We start from the raw sequence: 20,899 nt of genomic DNA on the forward strand, positions 1-20,899 counted from the left end.
GGCCGCGCCAGGCCTCGCGGAAGCCACCGGGCCGCGAGCGGCCTCCGTCGCCCTTTCGGCGTGCGGAAACGGAGGCGTCGCGCGGGCCGCGGCTTCCCGCGCCTGGCCCCGTGCCGCGCCGGGGCGGCAACGCGCGCCTCCGTACAGGCAGGCTCTGAACGAGGTCTCCGTGTCGCCTAGCGCGGTGACAGAAACGTCGTGCATACCCTTCGCCTACCCGTCGGCAGTGTTTCCTATAAATACGCGTTTCTTGGTAGGCGCCCTATTAATCTATTACAGAACGTAAGGACAGTATTGTCACTGCTTCYGCGCACTAACTCCGTTAATTTCAAGTCCAGTAAGTTAAAATGATCAGAGAAACTGGTGTCAAAGTGTTTTTTTCTTTTCTTTCAGTAACTGGAATGAGCCCCTTGTCTCCATATTTAAATTTGGATCCCAGGTATCTAGTGCAGGTGAGAAAATGGTTGTTTTTATCGTATTGAACTTAATTCCACTGTTGACATGGTAGGGACCAAGACTTCAACATTCATGCAGTGCTGCATAGTGTGTAATTAAYTCTTGAACAGTTGAAAATCAATGAATGATTTTCAGTGCTGTTCTTAATAAAATCTTGCAGTGCCATAGCGGCTAGGAAAATAGATTTAAATTTAGAGGATAAACAAGGCTGCTGTGTCAGTATAATAGTCTGTTGCTRTTGAAAAGGTATTGCTCACCTGTATTTTTCCTTCTACCTCCCTGCACTCAGGCATGTGGCTGCATCACTGCTCCTGCCCAGTTCTGCCATTTTCCAACCCTCCACTGAGCCCATTCAACCAATAAAAGCAGCCAGAAACTATCCACTGTTTCAATGGATTSTTTTTCTGTGTTGTGATGAGTTGGATGGGTCACAAAGGGGGTGATACAATCTATGTAACTGGCATGTACTGTCTCCGCAGCAGCTGTAAATTCTCTGTTAGTTTTCCCTATCTCATTTTCCAGCTGAAAAGCTGAAGTGATACTGTTAGGAGGTAAAGCTTTCTGTTTGAATCCACAGAATAATGTAGCTTTTGTACTTACACAGCTTAGTATTTAGTTAATGTAATATGATGGCCCGTAGAGCACTGGAACAGCTTGACCAGAGAGGTTGTGGAGTCTTCTTCCTTGGAGATACTCAGTTGTTGCCCAGGGCCCTGCCCAGACATGCTCTAGGTGACGCTGCTTGAGCAGGGGGGTTGGACTAGATCTTCAGAGGTCCCTTCCAAMCTCAGCCATTCTGTGGTTCTGCGATAGGCGGTCATAAAGGAAATGAGATTATTAAAGACCCCGTATTTTCCCTTTTTTCAGTTATGTTAAGCATAGATAAAAAAAGGTTTAAGTTAATTCAATAAGGAAACATGTCTTAATGATTTCATTTAATTAACATATTATATATAGGGCTTGTATTACCTATGGATATTAAATTTTGCTGGAGTAGCATTGAAGATAATCAGTTGTATGGTATCTGCTAATCTGTGCCTTTTGTTTCATGATGCACTATGTCACCACTTTTGTGAGCAGAAAGCTCTGAATGCAGCTGAGGGGACTTTTTTTTCTATTTTTTTTCCCACTATAAGCTGCTGTGGTCAAAATTACGATATAAAATTCCTCTAAAAGCAATAAACAAGGGATATGCTTCTGTCTGAGCTGGATTCACTAGTGCAGTTTTCTCACCTGCTGTTGATGTATAGTGGAAGAAAAAAGCGCTGGTGATTATATAGATCTCTTTCCCAACATGCCATTTAGTGTTGTCTCTTTTAGCTAGTACAGTACATCTGAAAAAGTGATATGAGACCAGAGTTTTTGGAGCAAAGTTTTTGTATACTAATAGATTTAAAAATACATAGCTTGCTTTAAAAGAAAGGAAGTTGTTGGCATTAATGTCATAACTTGCAAAACAGATCTAAAAATACCTATTGCTGTAACACTAGAGGTTAACAGAATAGCATATGTTGAAACACTTCACTGCTYTCGCCATTTATCACTAGGAAGCACATTGAAATAAAAGGAAATTCCATTAAGGATAGTTGGTTTATTTTATTTTATTTAAAAAAATGTAAAGGTGGCCAAACACTGGACCAGGTTGCCCATATTCTCCATCTTGGAGATACTSAAAACCCAACTGGATGTGGCACTAAGCAACCTCTGTAGGTGACCCTACTTTGAGCAGGAGGCTTGGACTAGATGATTTCCAGAGGTACCTTCCAACCTCAACAATTCCGTTATTCTAAAAATAAGTGGAGAAATATTTTATCTAAGATTTTAAAATACAGGAGCCTAAATTATTAGCCTTTGAATCTGCTTCATGTCTTAAAGTGTATGTGGAGGGATGGAGGTCTCTTGTTTTTAAAGCAGAACATCCATTTGCTTTCAGAATGCTGAGTGCACATTTCTGCCTAAGAAAGTCGCCCTTGCTGTTTACAATCTTACATTTTGATCCTGGCCTTTCCATTATAAGGAGTGCTACAGTGGTGGTAGTGCAGTGGTTATCACATCTGCTTTACATGCTGAATGTCCTGGGTTCAAGCCCCAGTGGAACCAGCACCAGAAAATCTTTGGGAGGTTGGACTAGATGATCTCCAGAGGTTCCTTCCAACCTTAAAGATTCTRTGCTCATGAGAGCCACCCTTTTTTCTTCCTGTAAAACAGGCATGAACTAATGTGTTTTCTATAATGCTTTTGTTACCTTCACCAGATTATATATTATAAAATAGGATACAAGGCTTTGCCATAAAGCTGGAGGGTGGCCTTCCTAGGTAGTTATCCCTACAGAAACATAGAGATTACACACAGATGATGATTGCTTAAACTTGACCTTTTGCAGAGTAGTGGCAAGTAATAATAAACTGCTGATTAATAATCACACACAATTTCTCCAAATAATCTGGCTACAGGGAACCCTATTAGAGGTACAGTTTATTGCTATGATATCCCAAAATTTAGAAGCGTATAATCTGTATTGCCAACCACCTTAAATAATTGCTACTATGGATAATAAAAGTGCCAAGTATGGACTAAAAAAGGCTTAGAATGCAGTTGCTTGAGACTGTGCTTTTCCTAGTGATGTATTGATTAAATAGTAGATAAATTATTGGYATGGTTGGAGAAATTTCAGAAGCAGAAAAAGATCTTTCTTCTTTGGCACCTTAGCAGCATATGTGCATCTCAATGTCTAATACTGAAAAAGTGCTTTGATTGACCTTATCTCTACACACATGCTAGTTATAACCTAATTGCTCTTGATATTCATCTTTTCAGACAAATCTATTGTACAAGAATAAGTCTATTCCTATAGAAGAATGCACAAATAAAACCAAACTACCAACTTTTTTTTTCCTGGCCACTACTAGTTTGAATATATTCCTTAGTTTCTCATGTCGTTGGGGTAGGTCACTTAATGCAATGAATTACTTGGACAATATTTCTTTAATTTCAAAGTAGTGGGAAAATCTTAATGCATTACTGCATTAGTATAGGTTGGTCAATGAAAAACAGTACTGTATAATCAGACACCAGGAGGGTCCCTAAAGAGCAATTGGTCTTGTATTGCCTGCTCATTATAATGAGTTGTTAAGCAAATGTTTGTTAAATAAATCACACAATATAAGTTCCATGGCTGCCTCGTTTCATTTTTAAAAAGTTAGGAGAGCTGGAAAAGGAAAAGCTTTCAACTTATTTCTAGTTTTAAAATCTTTCTTTGTTCTCATTAAAAATATGTAGGTGGGCTATTCCATTTGAATGTAYGTAGCCATTATCTAGAAACACTGGTTGTTTCTATTTTTCCTTTAGTTCATTGTGTGAATTAAAGAATAATAATTTTAAGTGTAGCTTATATTTTAAAGGGGGTATGCCTAAAAAAATACAAAGTTATAATATTTATTTCTTCCAGGATACAGATGAGTTTATCTTGCCCACAGGAGCCAACAAAACACGGGGCAGATTTGAACTAGCCTTTTTTACCATTGGAGGATGTTGTATGACAGGTAGGTGGTAATATTTTTTCCCCCCAATTATCCAGGTAGCATTAATATACCAAACTAATTCACAAGATCTTAAGTGTCTTGTTCTTCAGTCTTTATCTATAGATTTAGATAAACAGCTACTTGACTTCAGTCTATACACTTTCAGTATCGTCAGTGTTTGCTTCTAGTAGAGATTTGTTCCTTTTTTTCCTTAAAAAGTAATAACTACTATTATGCTAACTAGGGGCAGCATTTGGTGCGCTGAATGGTTTGCGGCTTGGCTTGAAGGAGACACAGAATATGGCATGGTCAAAACCTAGAAATGTACAGTAAGTGCTTGATCTCAAAAATGTACAYATTAGTGACAGTTATTTCTTCCAGCTGGCGCATAGTTAGACCTRAATGTACTACAAAAATAAATGTATTAAAATAATTTTTTTTATATGTTGAAATATTCCCAAAGAAGCCCCATTTTTTGAGGCATTTTTTGCTTTCACTTACCCGAGAGTGAATTCTCTGAATTCCTGGCTTTTCCAAAACCAAGAGAGATTAAACGTAGAAGCTAGGGCTACCTAATTTTACCTTAAGGACAACATAGGTGCATGCTACTGAGCAAGTGTTGCGTGGTGCAAGTTGTTCCTGATTATGGCTTCCRGAAACACTCATGCTATTCCCATGTTGTCACTTCACCTGAAAGTTTTGAAAGAATGCAATAGATAGGAATACATTTTTCATGCAGAATGCTTCTCTTTCTAAAATTATACAGTATCTGTTGATTAGACATAACTAAGGAAAATTTAATTACCTSTGAAGGGGGCATAGAAACCTAGAGGAGTGAAATAACTAGGGGAAAACATTTTTACTCTTCCACAGTGCTTTGGAAGAAGGGAATATTAGAAGTTAGTACAGTTTGGATTGGCTCTGCTCCTTTTTAAATATTGTTTCTGTATTCTTCCTTGACTTTACCCATATTTGCAATTAAAAATGTTAACAAAATATTCCTCATTATGACTCTTCCATAATCTTCTAAATGAAAAAAAAGTCTATTTTATGTATATGAAATGAGCAAAGTCAAACAAAAACATGTGGTCAAGTGCAAGTTTTGACAGGTCGAGCCCAGCAGGTGGCAGTCAGTGCACAGACTGCTGTTAGTTCTTGCCTTTCAAGGGAAAAGGCATGTTGAAGGTTGTCACCTTGAAACAGCRTATTAAGTTCCATGTTTTCCTGATCAGGCAGAAAAGACGTGCTAGTCTAGATTGTCTTTAACTTTATCCTTTATGTACTGAGATTTTTCCCTGAATTAAAATTTTGCTGTTAATATTTCCATTGCTAGATGTCTTACAATACATTGTAGGTAACTTACTAAGATTATGAAGTTTCTCATCGGTTCAGAACTGATATAAGGTTAACAAAATTGGGAGCGAGGGAGAGGGCAGAAGAGGCAGCCAGTACTCTGGCCTCTTTTTTTTTTTCTCATTTCAAAATAAAGTTTTCCATAATTTATTTTATTACTTAACCATATTAATAGCCTGTGTCTCCTAGTGAAAAATCGYAAAAAATGAAATGTAATGGGAAATGAATTCAAATCAGAAGAARCATAACATGCAACAGTTCACATTAAATGATGAACTAATTTCCAGTGGTAGTCAGCTGTCCAGAGCAGTACAGTGCCTGTGATAGTGTTRCACTGCTGGGAGATAAAAGTCAATCATTTCTTCTGGCTGTTGYCACTGTTCTGGAGATGGCTAATGCCAGAAAGAAGTGGTATTGTGCTTCCCTGAAAGTGTGCTAAGGATACGCTTTCCTCCTTTAGCGCTGGTGTGGAAGGATACGTACAGAAATAGTCAGTGCGCTTCACTTTCATTGTGCATGCTGCCGCTGAGGAATGGAGATGTGAAAGACCGCCTCTCTTCTCCCTGACTTGCTTTTGTTCAAGCTTGCCTTCGGTTCCCATCCATTCTTTCAGGCATCACCAKGTTCCCTCAAGCATGGTCACTGCATCAGTTGCACCTACTAGAGGAGCACTATAGTCTTCCTGGAGCTCTTGAATCCATAAGCCGTAGGCACATAAGTCAGCCTAAGCGTATCAGTCCTTAGTCACATACAGTCACCGTACGAAGAAGTTGTACTGACTAGGGTGGAAAGTCATGTTAAGAAGAGAAGAGATTCTTAAGTAAAATTAGACCAGAAAGGAGAGGAATATTTTCTTAAGTCTTGACAGGGCTAAATATTTGCCTTCAGTATTGCACACATTGCTGTTTGTGATATGCATTGTAGAGGAGTGTATATATTACCAAGCTCTGTGCATTTCCTACCAGTTGGATATGTTTTTGAATGTATTTTTRTTCAGTTATTCCATTTTTATTAATAAAGCAAATGAGCAGAATACTTTATGCCTAACATAAACCCCATACCATTAATTTTGTAGTTTAGGACACTAACTCAATGTAAATACAGAGAACTAAAGCTTTTAATACCTTTTTAATTCTCATATAGAATTCTAAATATGGTGACAAGGCAAGGAGCATTATGGGCAAACACACTGGGATCTCTAGGTAAGTAAACTTGCTATTTTTAGGGTAAACTTAATCGACAAAGATGTACCTATTTGAAGGGAAGRGTATCCTTCAAAATTTTCATTATCAAATCTGTCAAGGGAAAAACTCAACTTTTTTCTTTAGATCTTAAGGGAACTTYAGTAAGCATTGGAAAGAAAACTAAAGACACTAAAAAGTTTAAGCACAAGTAGCTAGAGGCCTGTAATTAGAAAACTAAATTTTTGGTGTAATAAAAGCTGGAACTCTAACCAGTTGGAATAAAAGCTGCAACTCAAAATTGATAGTGCTTACTTGTTAATAAATGAATTAATTCATAATTTAAAGCAAAAATGTAATTCARGTGTTTCTGAAATAACTTTAGCCCAGCTAGAAAAGATGACTCTAGAGGACTTTATAAGTCAGTGAAATAACTAGTGCACTAGAGAATACAAGTTTTTTCTTCACTCTTACAAGAACATAGGATGTTCTACTACTACTGTGAAAGAAATAAAAAGAGATTATTTCTGAATGGATAAAGCATGGAACTTACTGCCTCACAATGTGATAATGGAAGGGAAATTAGCAATAATTTAAAACRGATTATGTCATGTTGTAACTCCATTTAGAAACAGCTGAGTTTTGAAAAATGCAAAATGTAAGCTGTTACATTTAATATATTGCCTTATTTCTAATAGATTAGATAGAATAGATAAAAGTAGATTAGTGTGCTGCTTAGCCCAGACAACAGCTTTTGAGGCATYATATAGAGGCAATGATCAGAGGTGGGATTCTAGACTGCACTGAGCACAGCAGTTTACAAGTTGGCGTGCATATTGCCTGACTCTTTTTGTATTTTCAATTCTGACTAATCAAAATGTGTCTGAAAACAAAGGTGTTAGCACACTACAGTTCAAGGTTCCAGGGTAAGTGAAACATTAACAGTTTTTTCCAGCTGTATTTGAAGAAAGATTACTTAGGAAAATGTTTGTAGTTACATTTCAGTAACAAATTACTACTACTACTATTATTATTATTATTATTTAATGTGGCCTCCCAAGCATAGCATTAAGCAGAATCTGGCATTTTAGGAGCCAGTATGAGCTCCCCTTCGTGTTAGTTACTAGAGAAGTTCCTTGCAAGGAGGTGAAGTGTTTTGCATTTCAGTTCACTTGTGCAGTATTTTTGTAACTAATTTCTTTGTCACTGCTGTCAACTTTTGTCATTCTGTTCCTAAAGAAGTGTAGCAACAACTGTGTTGAAGTATTTTAAAATTTTGTGGAATAAAGCTCATCCTTCTTGTTTTAATATTATATGTACTAAGATTAGGTAAAAATAACCTTTCTTACGTTGAGTGAAAGAAGATGCTACTGTTCCTCTCGTTGACTGTAATATGGCTGCTTATAAAGGATTTAACGTGATTTTCAGCAGGAGTAAATGTTTATTATTCTTGAAAGAAGAGGAATTAAAGTTATACAATGTCTYTTCTGCTCTGATAAAAGAACAAACTCTCCTGTTCTTTGTCAGCATGAACCATTTAATACTTGGTTATATCACAGGTACTTTCTGGCCAGGGTGAGGTGGGCAGGAGAGAGAGTCCCCTTCAAAAGACATGGGTTATATGTGCATCCATATTACAAACCCACATACTTCTCCCTCTCATCAATTCCAGATCAGTCCCCAAAGCTCTCTAGGGCTGGGGACAAATTTTTCATRTGCAAACAGCAGTGGAACTGCTGTAAGCATCAAATCTGTCATCTTCATGACACCAGGTGTCATGAAAAATATTACTTTATCACCAAACACTTAATTTTCTAGTCAGAGTTACATGTAAAATAGAAATACAGCTGAAAACACCAGAGAGCATTTGGTAGAGGTTTTTCCTCCTTCAAGAAAAGGTCTGTGCTTCAGAAACATAGCCTAAATAGTTACACTGAGCCTGGAGTTTAAGCCTTATTTCTCAGGGAATGGGAGTTTGGTTCAATTTTTCAGTGTGTGTATTTTCTTTCTCCAGCTCTGCTTTACAGTGCGTTTGGAGTTGTCATTGAGAAAACAAGAGGTGCCGAAGATGACCTGAATACTATAGCTGCTGGAACTATGACAGGAATGCTGTACAAAAGCACCGGTAGAGTGGCAAAATGTTTCTATTGTTACCCTTGTGCTTTATCCAAGCTATTAGGAACTCGTTCCTTTTTCTAAATACAGTCCTGCTCTGAATGTTAACAGTGGAAAAAAAAATAGTTTGTTAGGAATACAGAATTAGAATATAGCTTTTTGTTTATAAAGCCCRGTCTTCTGGTATTGCAGCCTCACTACCGTATGAATCACTTTTAACAAGGCATTTGATCTTGTGGCAATCAGCCTATGTTCTGTATATTCATTTTCTTCCCTCTTCAGAAGTTAATTCTCATTTTCCTGCATGCACTAGTGGACTGTTCTTATTCCCGCTATACCTTAAAAATGTTACTAAGAATGAGTTAGGTTTTGCATATTAACTGAATGCTTAAATATTTACTCAGATTTAGAGTAATGCACAGTTTAGCTCCTATAATTATCATTAGTCCTGTGCAAGCTTGAAAGGACCCAATTTAATTTGYCTAGAAATAAATAATTTCTAGAAAGTACAAGTTTCCTTTATGTAGTCTTAGCCGTGTGGAGAACAATATGCTGTTGGGGGATATTAAACTATTAGGTCTCAATTACTGCTAGATTTATTTGTACCAAAAAAAAGGAAAATTCAAATGATGCCGTTTACTTCTAAGGATAAACAACATTAACCAGAAAAGTTAGAAGGTGGCAAGATTGTGACCTTCTCTAAGCATACATGAAACTAAATATGTAGAATCCTAAATATGGTTTAAGAAAAAAATTACTGTCTAAATAATGATTTAGAAAAAAATTGCTTCCAAGAAAATGAAAAAAAAATCAAAATTCAGATTTAATACAAATCCTTGTGTTTTTTTTCTTTCCCCTCCTTAGGGAAGAGATTTTGCTAAACAGGTTTTATAAATTTGTATCATTACAATAAGTAGAAGGAAATTGATTTTTTAAAGATATGTACATAGCTGTTTGTGAAATTTCTTTCTAATCTTTGCGTAGTGATGAAAGCCAACAGAATGTTATTTGAGAACAGCATGAATTTAAGGTTGGTTTGTTGCTGAGTATTGAATTGTTTACAGAAGAAAGAGTTTGACCTTCATCAGCAGAACTTCTGTTAGTAGATTTTACAGGCCGAACATTTGGAGATAGTAGTTAGAGAACTACTGGGTACCACAGATTGGTGAGGGCAGAGGGAAAGTATTTTATGTTTTAAGTACCATGATAAAGGTTTGGCTGTCTGATTTATCTGTATTTTACAATGCAAATACTAGAATTAAGTATCTTTGGCCTGAAGGTCACCTTTATATATGGGGGCAAAACAAGTTGAGAAACCTTATTTTCGTGTTGCTCTTGAGTAACTGAAATCAGAGGGAATTGGCTTTTGCAGCCTCRTAAATACTAGATTGGGCACTTAACCTTGCAAGACCATGTAGTTCTATAATAAATGGCTTACCTGGCATTTTTAAAGTAGTATGCCAGATTGCAAGCAAAGCTCTGGTTAGGATAGCAGGRTAAGAGTTCAATATTTTCTGTAGAAGGTTATCCTTAAAGACAGCTGCTGTCCTACACTCTAGCAGAAGTTTCCCCCTTGCCTTTCAGAARTGTAGAAACAGTATTACGCACAATGTTGCTCTTTTGGAGAAGTGTAGCCACGGATAACTGCTCTAGTCATATGCACTGTCATATGAGACTACAGAATTAGAGATTTTTCTTACCAGAGCACAATGGAACTTTTGTTCTGTAACATGGAATCTATTGAGCTAATACTAGCATCARTTAAGGTAGATGAAGTCAGTCTGTATTAATTACAGTATCTTCTTTTAAGTGTCTTGCATATGAAATAGTGTACAGAAACTAAAAAGAAACAGTTTCAGAATATACAGAAAATTTGAGCAGTATAGTGGACTTTAAGGTTAAGAATTGGTTCTTAGAGTAAAAAAAGATACTCACAGCTGTTCAAAGAATTTAATTCCAATCTTACTTTTAGGTCTCTAGAGACTTTTTTCCCCCCTATTGCTCTGTCTCCAATGTTTGTGTTTCATTTTCTGCATTARAAATGTCCTTCCTAATTATGGTAAAGCCTTCTGTGTAAAAACTCTGCCTTTTGCCAGCATCAATATATACTGGAGATTAAAAAAAGTGTTTTTGACTTAATGCAGATTCATATCTGTGATATATTAAATCTGTAATTATTTTCCTTGTTACAGGGAATGCTAAAATATGTTGGCATTTAAAAAAATTAATTTTTGAAGGCTGCCAGATACATATCTGTTCTGAACCCTCATGTTTTAGTGGCAGCTAGCAATTCCCATGCACACCCCATTTCAAATGAAGTCTGTTCTACCATCCGCAAAGGGTGGATACAGGTTTGGTATAGACAGTGCTGTTCAAGTACTCAGATATCCCTCTTCCATCATTCTTGTTTTTTAAAAGATTAGGAATGTGTTTAAGAAGAAACTGTATGAAGTAAGGGAGTTTCCTTGTTGCAAGCTTTCATTTTTAAACTTGGATGGAATAATCACATCAACAGTCCTGCAGGAGCAAAAAAATATGTCTGTGTATACCACAAAGTCTTCCCGTAGGTTGAATTTCTGAAACTGTAGTGACTAAGTCTTTGCTAAGGGGGGAAGCAAACAAAAAAGGTAGTGGGAAGACTGTAAAGGTTGATGAGATTTGTTGCCTGAACTAATCCTAATTTTTACGTTTTGTCCTTGTGGAGGTGTTAATCATTACCAAAATGCTAGTAGTCAAACACAGACTTTCTGAAGCACCCACACAGCAATGAACTAGATTGCGAACAGTTCTGTGCAAGGCTACTTAACACAACTTGTGCGTGAGAGCACGAAAGAGCTTTAAAAAAGGATCTGCCTGCGAGAGCTGGAAGTTCTGCCCTCCTGTTTTCATTGGAAGTAGCATTTGTCAGGGAAAATTCCCTGTTGCATGTGACTGAAGCAGTTAAGTCCAAGGCTTTTGATGGTCCTCCTTGCACTAAGTAGGCAACTTAATTTGCCATTATAAACAAAGTGTTTGCCTAGAATCCTTTTCATAATACTGTAAGGCTTAGATTACTAGATCTTGTGAATTGAATTTAAGTGAAACAGTAATTAGAGGAACTTCAAAACAATACACTGGCTGATCTTTTATCAGTGACTATCTTTTATAGTCACTTTTATCTAAAGTGACTATAGCTTTCATATTTGAGATGGAATTTACTACTGTGATTACTTACTAGCTTCTAGCCTGAATGTAGCAATCAAGTATTAGCTTGATAAACTAGACTTGCAACTTCATGCAAGCTGCATTTTGAACTCACAACTTAAGCTGAATGGTCTGGTTAGCAGTTAAGCGAATGATGAAAAATCTTGTGTTCCTTTGCCAGTGGCTTATGAATTGGAAATGTTGCAATTCTGCTGAGCTATTAAGCAAAACTTAGATTTGTTTACTTTTCCCAGGTAAAAAATTATCCTGTACATGTGCTTATAACTGTCCTGGAGAAAGACTAGTTCTCCTTTGGCTCCCTATGATTTTCCAAAAATACAGTCAGTTTCTGGTGAAAGTGTCTATCCTTTGTTTTCAGGAGCTATACATTCAAGCATAAGTTATTGTATTTAAAAAAACTGTCAAATCTATTTTGTTTTTACTAAAACAGAATCAACTTCCTAATCCCACTAGGATGAATTTTCCATTTAGTAAGAGTATGTATTCTTTGACTTTGAAAAAGGCAGAAGTTAAAATCTATTATGCTAAGTTTTATTAGGATAAATGGTATAAAGCACAAACACTAACACAGCTTTTAAAGCAAACAAATATTTAGCCCTATGTCACATGCTTTTTCAACATCTTCTGTTTCAAATCCAACATCTTTGTTTTGGCATAATTGTATTAGTCTCTGAAAGTAATAGTGGTTAAGAAGGCAAACAACATTAGAAACAAAAGAGCAAAATCAAGAGAACGATTGTCACTGTACACTATGTCACTWTTGCACTCTTTCATCATGAAAATGTACACGGTTCCAGTCATCATGTCACAAGAAAGATATAGCTGGGTAAGACCTTTACCCCCTTCTTAAGCACACACTATTGATCAGTCAGAAAAAAGATACTGAGGTAAGTGGGACTTTAGACTGAGCCAGTGTGACAGGCATTAATATCTTGTTCATTGAAACTCTTGAAAAGGCGTTAACTAGGCAGAAATTGAAACAACCTTAACTCTTATCTGAGTATTACTCACGTTATAGATGTTCTCTCTCAGATTTTTTTCCCCCCTTAGGGGGATAGAGGAGTAGGAGCAAGAGTGAACTAATATTTAGGACAAAGTGGACCCGTTTGTTTTACTGTATTTCTGTGTAGTAGAAACCTGATGCTAGTTAGAACCTCTCATGCCTTTTGCACAGTAAACATTACAAAACATGGTATGCGAAGCTGTGCATCTGAAGAGAAGGGAGACACGTGCTAATGGTAACTAAAGGGAATAGTTATCATTTTAAGACCTCAGAACACTACCCAAAAGCCAGCACATTACAAATTGAGAAGGGCTAAATGCTTTATTGCTAGCAATAAAATTGGGCCAGAGTCAAAGATAAGTTTGGTGACCTTTAGTGGGTAGTTCAGGGCAATGGAGTTAGCCAAGTGCGTCTGGAACTGTAAACGTCTTTCCATAGGGCTTGTATGTTTTCTTCTGGGACAAGTTTTTTTGTTTGTTTGTTTTTTGTTTTCCTTGGAAGACAGGAAGACATTTACAGACTGCCACAGATACAGGCCTGCAGAAAATTAAAAGGACTTGCTTCTGAACTGTGAGCATAAGGTCTATTAGGCCTTTTAGAAAGTTACAACCTCTGTTAAAACTTGCTTTTAACATGAAAAAAGTCTGTTACTCAAAAGGTGTTGGCAAAAACGATTTGTTTACGATCTGAAATGAGTAGAAGATGAGGGTGAAGCATAAGGAGATGCAAGCAAGAGCTTGTCGAGGCTGTGTTTGTGACTGGAGAGCTAAACCCTGAGCGTACACAGGGCAGCTGGGTGCGGTGCTGCCTCCTGCCCAGCTCTCCTGGACGGGCCGGAGAGCTCTGCTCTCCCACGGCAAACTGCGGGGTTCTTGCTGCCGTTCACAGCGACCGCCGTGGTCTCCTGTAGTTCGGGTGCTGCTGTTTGCACTCAGTGAGGGAACAGTAATTTAATATATGCAGAGTGACTTCACCAGTTTTAATACCTGTTAACTTGTAAATGAAAATGTAAATTCTTCGACTTTTTCTAATTTAGCCTTCTGACCAGTTATTGCAGGACAAATTTCCCTRTTTCAAGCTTTTGTTGTTTCTGTATTTTAACCATACCACTGTCTTAGTTACAGCAGTTTGAAAAAGGAACATGTTTATCTAGAATGTTTCTCATTTGCAAAAAGAAGTTAACCACGTTTTCCTCAGTAATTCCTGTACCCACAAACTGTCCACTTGCAAAATTTCGTACAACCCCTGGGGGCAGCAGGAAGAAAGTTCTAGAATTTTCTCCTGCCATAGGGAYACCCACAGATGTTCACCAAACATCTGTGCCCAGTGGTTCAGAGAGTCTGGTCAGCTACTGCTCTGCTTGAAGTCAGCAAACTGAGGTTGCCTTGTATGTCTGAAAAGTTAAGCCCCTTAAACCATTTTAAAATGGTTTTGTTCCTGAAAGCCCTAAAGGGAAAAAAATTGTTTAAATTCTAAACATCTGAGAGAGACACGGGAAGCCAAAAAACTAATAGCAGTTCATCTCTTATGCTTCTTTTGTCTGGCATAAATATAGGCGTCTTGGCTTCCAGTTAAGGTGTTTCTAATGTTTGCCATTGAGTAGTTCTTGCTTTAAACAACATTTCCTGGGATGGCTAAAGTAACACATTCTGAAATTTTTAGCTATTTAATAGAGGCATTAAAGTCTTAACTGAAGGTGTACCCTCATGTTATGCAATATTGGTTATTGTTTTCCTTACTGTACAGGTCAAATTCAGTKTTAGGGAGCCAAGCAGTACAAAGCTGTGCTAGAGTGCTGGGGGTCATTGCACAGTGTGCTCTGAAGCAGATTTTAAATGTGTCACTAAGGTGGTCACTGCTTCATGGTGAAAGGGTATATCACCTAAAACCTAACAAAACTAAATTCTCATTTAGAGAGCATCAGATGCATCTTTAAAAACCCATGGCAGCTTCTCAGCTATCTTGCTAGTTGTCTGGTTGAAATACCTGCTTCCAGAAATGTCTGTCAGCTGAAACTTTAAGTTATCTTATTCTGACATGCAAGACGAGGGGCTTACAAGCGTGTTTCTAGCAGGGTTGGCCAAAGCAGACTTGGTATCTGAAGCTTGCAAAGAGTGATTGCAGAGGAGGGGTGAGAACTTGGTCTATCATGCAAACACAGCTGGCATGGAATTTTTTAAACTAGGTAATCTCCACAGAGGGCTTAACATTTCCTGTGCAGCAGCTGGGCTGTATTYTGCCTTGCAGTGCTGTAGGGTGTCTGCCACAGACCTGGAGGTATTTGCTGAAATACAAATCTAACTAGTTAGGGAAAGGAAAGGCTTTAAGAAAAGTTACTGTGGATATTTCAGACAGCAKACAACTAAAATAAATGACTGGTAAAGTTTTGTAGCAAAAGCAARCTACACCTGTAAGACACCTTTTGTGCATTTTGTTTTTGCAGTTTTTCCCAGCTGACTCAATAGTGCACTTGTACCAACTGCACAAGTTTACTCCCAATCCATGAAAGACTTCCACTAAAGTGAAGTACAAGGCACCTAAGTTGTCTGCAGACCTATAGACTGCTCCAGGCAGCTGTGGTTGATGCTTTGTAAGTGGATTCAGAGCTGCCATCCTCACTTAACTGCCTCACCACATGAGAGTATTAACACTGTCTGGTGCTAGGAGCAGTACATACAAGTAGCACTGTATCCAAGTCTGTGTGGAAGCTGGAAAGTGACTTGCTATCCAGATTAAAGCAGCTTTCTTGTACCATCATAGCTTCCCCTAATCCAAAACCAGACCTGATCAGTTTGCAGCCTACCTTTCTTCCATGGAAAAAAAATAGGTGTTTAAGGGGAAGATTTGAACTGGGAGGGAGGTAAGAGAGTATGGGATAGTCATAGCTCTGTTCTGCCTTGTGTTCTGTGAGGGAGTTGCAAGTTCCTTGTATTTCCCTGTATACAGGCCTGGTTAAGAGCCATCTTTTGGCGTTTCTCCTATGAACAATTGCTTCCTAATATAAAGGGCAAGTGAAAAAAAGAAAAACTAAAGTTTTATTCATTTTCCCAGAAGTAATGAAGAGGTAGGGGTTTTACTGATTCTCTCACATATGTTTTACGCAAAGTGTTCTTTAAATTTAAACTTGCAGCTTTTTGGCTGAGGCTGGTTGCTACTGAACAGTTCTGTGTACCCAGCTGCAACCGCTACATGTGGAGAGGGAGGGGGAAAGAAAAAAAAACATGCCACAAATTCAGGATGAATTATCAAAAACAGAAGTCTACAWTCAGATTCCTAACCCCTAGTTCAGGCACCTAGGTGAGAGGTATGGCTTTCATTACTGTTCAGAACTTTACTGAGAGCTGTTGGGTTCTCCACAGTTACAGCAGTAGAAGCTCACTCAGTAAGGCTTTCTGAACTGTGGCTGCAACCGTTTCTCCCAAAAGGGCCCTCAGGTCATTACAACTAGTCTGACTGCAAAATTTCTAGAAAGAATAGTTAGATATAACCTCTATACAGAGTCTTAACTTCTGTGAGAAGTGACCTGTAGTGCTGAGTCCAACTTCTGCTGTCCCCTCTACAGCTTCCTGGTTTCAGTATGTGCCTGGGCAGCRAAAAATAAGATTTAACAGCTTCAGTGAGATTGTGCTTAGTCTGGCAGCACACATACTGCAGTCTCAGCCTAGCTGACGCCAGCAGCTCCTTGCCCTGATACAAGCCTAAATGCAATTCAGGGAGACAACTTTATGACCTACAATGAAGGAAAACAAACAAAAAAGAAAACCYCAAAATACACACACAGAGATTACTGGGAGGTGTTTCTTTTCAAGTAGTACGAATTTGAATTCCACTATCTATATCCTGTGCACATTATCAAGCTTGCTTCATTTGGTATTGATAATCATTGCCATATCAGACTTGAAGTTTTCCGACACGTTGGGGGTCATGGTCTCAGGTGTTCCTGCACATATASTGTATTCTGGGAATTTTTCCAAGGCACTGTCAACTACTGAAGGGGAAGTGGAGGGGAGAAAAAAAAAATATATATTTTGCTGTTCAGTAAAAACAGTGTGGCAAAAGTCTCCACTTTTGTATATCACAGCCTTGATACTGGGAATGGAAAGAGTTGTGATGCCATCTGACTCCTCACTCCAGTCAGTTGTGCTGGCAGCTGGCAGTAGTCAACCTTGAAGTGTTTTTACCTCCACCACTACTAGAAGTCTKTCTTCTGTGAGCAGTTTCAAAAATAAGTGAAATAATTTTGTTGTCTATGTGACTAGATTTTTTTTTTTGTCTTTGCAAGATTTTGAGGATTAATATTAGTAAAATTTCAGCAAGTGCTCTGTTCATTTCTTGTTAATTTCATCTACTTTYTCAATTTTTTCAGAAATTTCAAAAACCTAAAAGCAGTGATCAGTTCCGTGTGCTGGCCCTCATGAAGCTCTGGTGCCACAGATCATGCCCACATCAGCTGCTTTTGTAGTCACTTATTTCTGTCCTGCCCTTTCCCCTTCCTCCCAAACATAACAGCTGTAACTGACAAACATCATTATTCCTCAACTGAAATTCTAGCTAAGAGGCTCTTATAGTAGTAAAAGATCATATCTACCTATAAGCATCTGTTGTGATGACAGAAAAAAAACATAGGTAAAGTAGGAGTTAGGCAAAGCCATGTTTGCTTCATCTGTTCTGTACTGATTTGTTTAAGGCAGTAGSGTTAAAATAGCTTAGCAGAAACACACCAGCAGAACTGGAGTCAGGATCAGGAATGACCCCTGTTTTCTTGAATCTGGCAGTAGGCTTGACGGGCGTTTGAAACTACCACAGGTACCCTTTCTGGAAGGTTACTCAAAAAAAGCAGAATTGCATTGTACTTAAGATACTTCTGGATTTGAACAGCTTCTCAAAAGTTGCTGCAGCTGGCTATTTCCCTGGATATAACTTAATAGACTTGTAACTTTTTTCCCTCCCCTCTCTCCAGGTGGATTGCGTGGGATAGCACGAGGCGGCATTGCAGGTCTGACTCTTACTGGCCTCTACGCTCTCTATAACAACTGGGAGCACATGAAGGGCTCCATAGCCCAGCAGTCCCTCTGAGCAGGGCAGCCGGCACCAGACAGAGGACATGCTTGCATAGTCACCAGTCAAATCAGTTGAGACCTGTCTGGTGCCCCTTACTATTTTATTTACAATTAGCATGAAACTGAAGGAAGACATCATGCTGGGAGGAACCTGTTGACACCATTTAGCTGGACTGGCCCTTTCCTTCCTGCCAGCCAGTTGCTGGAGGCAGCAACATTTCTTGGACCTGCAAGCAAACAGAATGGCCACCAGGATCCAGTCTCCGTGACACACTCACCAACCAGCTCTGGTGTATGCTCAGAGGTGTGCCCAGGCCTCATAGTTTTACATGCTGCACCACCAGGTTTGTTCAGTTGCGTGTACTACACCGATAGCGCTGCATAATAAAGTTTGTGTCCATAGAGCTATTCACTGCAGTCCTTCAACATACATCACCCCATCAGCCAGCATCCAGCAGCTGGAGCAAGCCAGACACGGGGCAAGGCTTGTTATTCTTACAGCACAGGGTAAGCTGTAAAAAGGGATATCATAATAAAAAGGGTGGTACTCATGCAACATCCTTCCTATGCTTTGCTGTTCTTACTGCTAAGACAGGAGTCTGCCAAATCCTGTGGCTCTCTTGTTTACTGTTTAATTTCAAAGGACTGATGTGATAAAATCATGAGAGAATTAGTGGATGGGAGGAAGTAAACTAACAGGCTGATTGTCTCCTGATGTGAGATGATGGTGAGACATAGCAGACAGAGCTTGACTCTGCTCCCTTATTTGTTCTAAGGTTTCAGTAGTGTTAAACCATGTACTGAGCAGTGTTTGCAGATCAACTAAGTAGCAGGGGGTTATTTGGTTCAAGTTACCACTTGATAGCTTATTCTCCCAAATTTTTAAAATACAATCTGTAAACAATCAAACTGGTCTGAAACAACATGAAGGGAGAGAAAGTGAAGAAAAAGAAACCTAGGGCTGGGTGGGCAGCTTATTGCAGAACACAGGCTTGCTTTATTTGGGTGCTTCCTACTGAAGCAGCAGCTCCTGATAGCTGTATTGTACCCAACAAAATACAAAGAACAGAAGGGGAGTAAAGGGAAGAAGCCAGCTCTTACCTTCCTTTGAGAAGTAATACAGCTTTACCCAGAAGCTTCTTTCTTTGAGGGGAAGAAGCCTCTGAGACTAGCTTTTTATAGAGTGCAAGCAAGCGAGAGGGCTCTCGCTAATGAGCCTTCCCAGTTGAATTCAATTAGCCTTGCTTRGATACCAGTTCAGATTAGGTGCTTCCTGCCAGTACCTATTAGATCTGGCATGAAGGAAAGARAAGAATTTTTCTGACCTGCTTTGTAAGTGCCGTTTTTTCTTAATCCTTACTTGGGTTCTGCTTTTTTTAGCAGGTTGTATACTGCTGTTGTATAAGCGCTAGACCTTCTGCATGTATTTTTCAAGGGCCGTACCACCACAGATCCTGCGTCCTGCTCACAGGCTGCAGTAAGGTGACGAGGGCATCGCCGTGCGGTGCTGTCGGGTGGGACATCTGGAAATGCGTGCGCTGCCTTCTTCATGAACTGCCTTTTCTCTGCCCTCTGGCATCAGTGAGTCCTGCCCTCCCTTTTTGTTGGTCACCTTTACTGTGCACCTGTACTGCTGCCCTTTACTGTGACGGAAATGGATTGTTGCCTGTGGGGAGGGAGGTTGCTTTTAAGTGTCAGGAGCTGAGCAGTGTATCTTTGGGGGTTGGTTTTGCTAGAAGCTTTCTCAGGACTGAAGTGTGACTCAGGAGCTCTCTGTCCCTAACTAAAGTAGGAAAGCTGCAAATTGTCAAATGTCTTTATTCCTTTAGGGGCAATAGGGATAATGTAGAAATGAGCTTCTAAGATCAAAGTTGCCACAAGCTCAAGGCTAGACTGGCTGTTGGAACAAACTTGTGTGTTGTCTAACTGTTGTGCAGTAACCTCAGGTTTCCTGGACCTGCCTCAGAGCAGAACAGAGTGCGTTTTTCTGAAACAGCTTTGCTCCTAAGGCTATGAAAAATCTTCAGTCTGTAATAAATAAATAGTATTAAGGCAGCTGGTGCTGTGAATGCAGCACTTCTGAAGTGGAGGAAAGAGCGAGCAGTGGCCATCTACATGTACTCATATATGATCATATTTTATGGCTCCAACTTCTCCAAAACAAAAACTCCATGTGTGAATCATTAGTGTGGAATATAGGAACCATCTTGACACTCCTTGTCAAGACTTTTACCATGTTCACAATTTGCCAACAATTGGTGTAAAGTTGTTATCGAAAGCTGTGACCTGTGCTGCCTTGCATCAGCTCTCTTAGCTAGGGAAAGAGTCATGGAAAACTGAAAAATACTGAAGGAGCATCCAGACTCAGTGAACCAGCAAGACACTGATTCTCATTTTGTAGACCTCGAAGAACTATTGTTACTGGATTAGATTTGGATTCAGAAGTCCTGAGTCGTAGCAAGGGAAGTTGCTAAAGGCATAGAACGGCTTCAGAGAAGAGCAGCGAGCGAGGCAAACAAATGAGAGGTGGCAGGCTGTAACAACTTAAAGCAAAGGTGGAGATGGCTCACTTGTGTACAAAGACTGAGGAAAGGAGGAGACAGTAACTCAAGAGGCAGCTGCAAGGACCAAAAGGATATCTGAGGTCAGTGGGAATAAAAAGAAGTAAAACGAAGTCACAGCCATAGGATTTGGCAAGCATGTTCTGGTCCTTCTGTGGAGAATTACATACATGTGAGCACRGGAGAGCTTAGCTATCTTGTAGCGTGGTGCTTTTTCTGCAGTAGCCAGATACTGCAGCCAGATCTGAGCTACTGGCTATAACAACAGCTTTCTGCATTTTGTAAGGCTGTCTTGGTGTAATGTAAGGAACCGAGAAAGGCAAACYACTTTCACGATTTCCCATCAGCTTCTCAAACTTCTCTTCTTATAGTTGGGGGAATTTGTTGAAAAAATCTGTAGTCATGTGGTGGGAATCTCCAGGTTCCTCACAGAAGAGAAGGTGAC

At 39.1% G+C, this 20,899-nt stretch overlaps 1 protein-coding gene and 1 non-coding gene across 2 annotated transcripts; both read left to right on the forward strand.

The window, feature by feature from the left end:
• Positions 1 to 341: 341 nt before the first annotated feature.
• On the forward strand, positions 342 to 18,449 carry LOC146585020 (mitochondrial import inner membrane translocase subunit Tim23). Its single transcript, XM_085323657.1, has 6 exons — positions 342 to 452; positions 3,905 to 3,998; positions 4,222 to 4,306; positions 6,474 to 6,532; positions 8,526 to 8,636; positions 17,794 to 18,449. Exons 1-6 carry the CDS (start codon positions 348 to 350, stop codon positions 17,907 to 17,909), a joined length of 570 nt encoding a protein of 189 aa, XP_085179783.1. The 5' UTR covers positions 342 to 347; the 3' UTR covers positions 17,910 to 18,449.
• LOC146585021 (small nucleolar RNA SNORA74) lies at positions 5,613 to 5,812 on the forward strand. The gene has a single exon (XR_014898091.1). It is a non-coding gene; the product is annotated as a small nucleolar RNA SNORA74 (small nucleolar RNA).
• Positions 18,450 to 20,899: the final 2,450 nt, after the last annotated feature.

This window comes from Rhea americana, unplaced genomic scaffold (genome assembly GCF_003343005.1).
Source record: "Rhea americana isolate MKP2758 unplaced genomic scaffold, rheAme1 scaffold_86, whole genome shotgun sequence".
NCBI lineage: Eukaryota > Metazoa > Chordata > Aves > Rheiformes > Rheidae > Rhea > Rhea americana.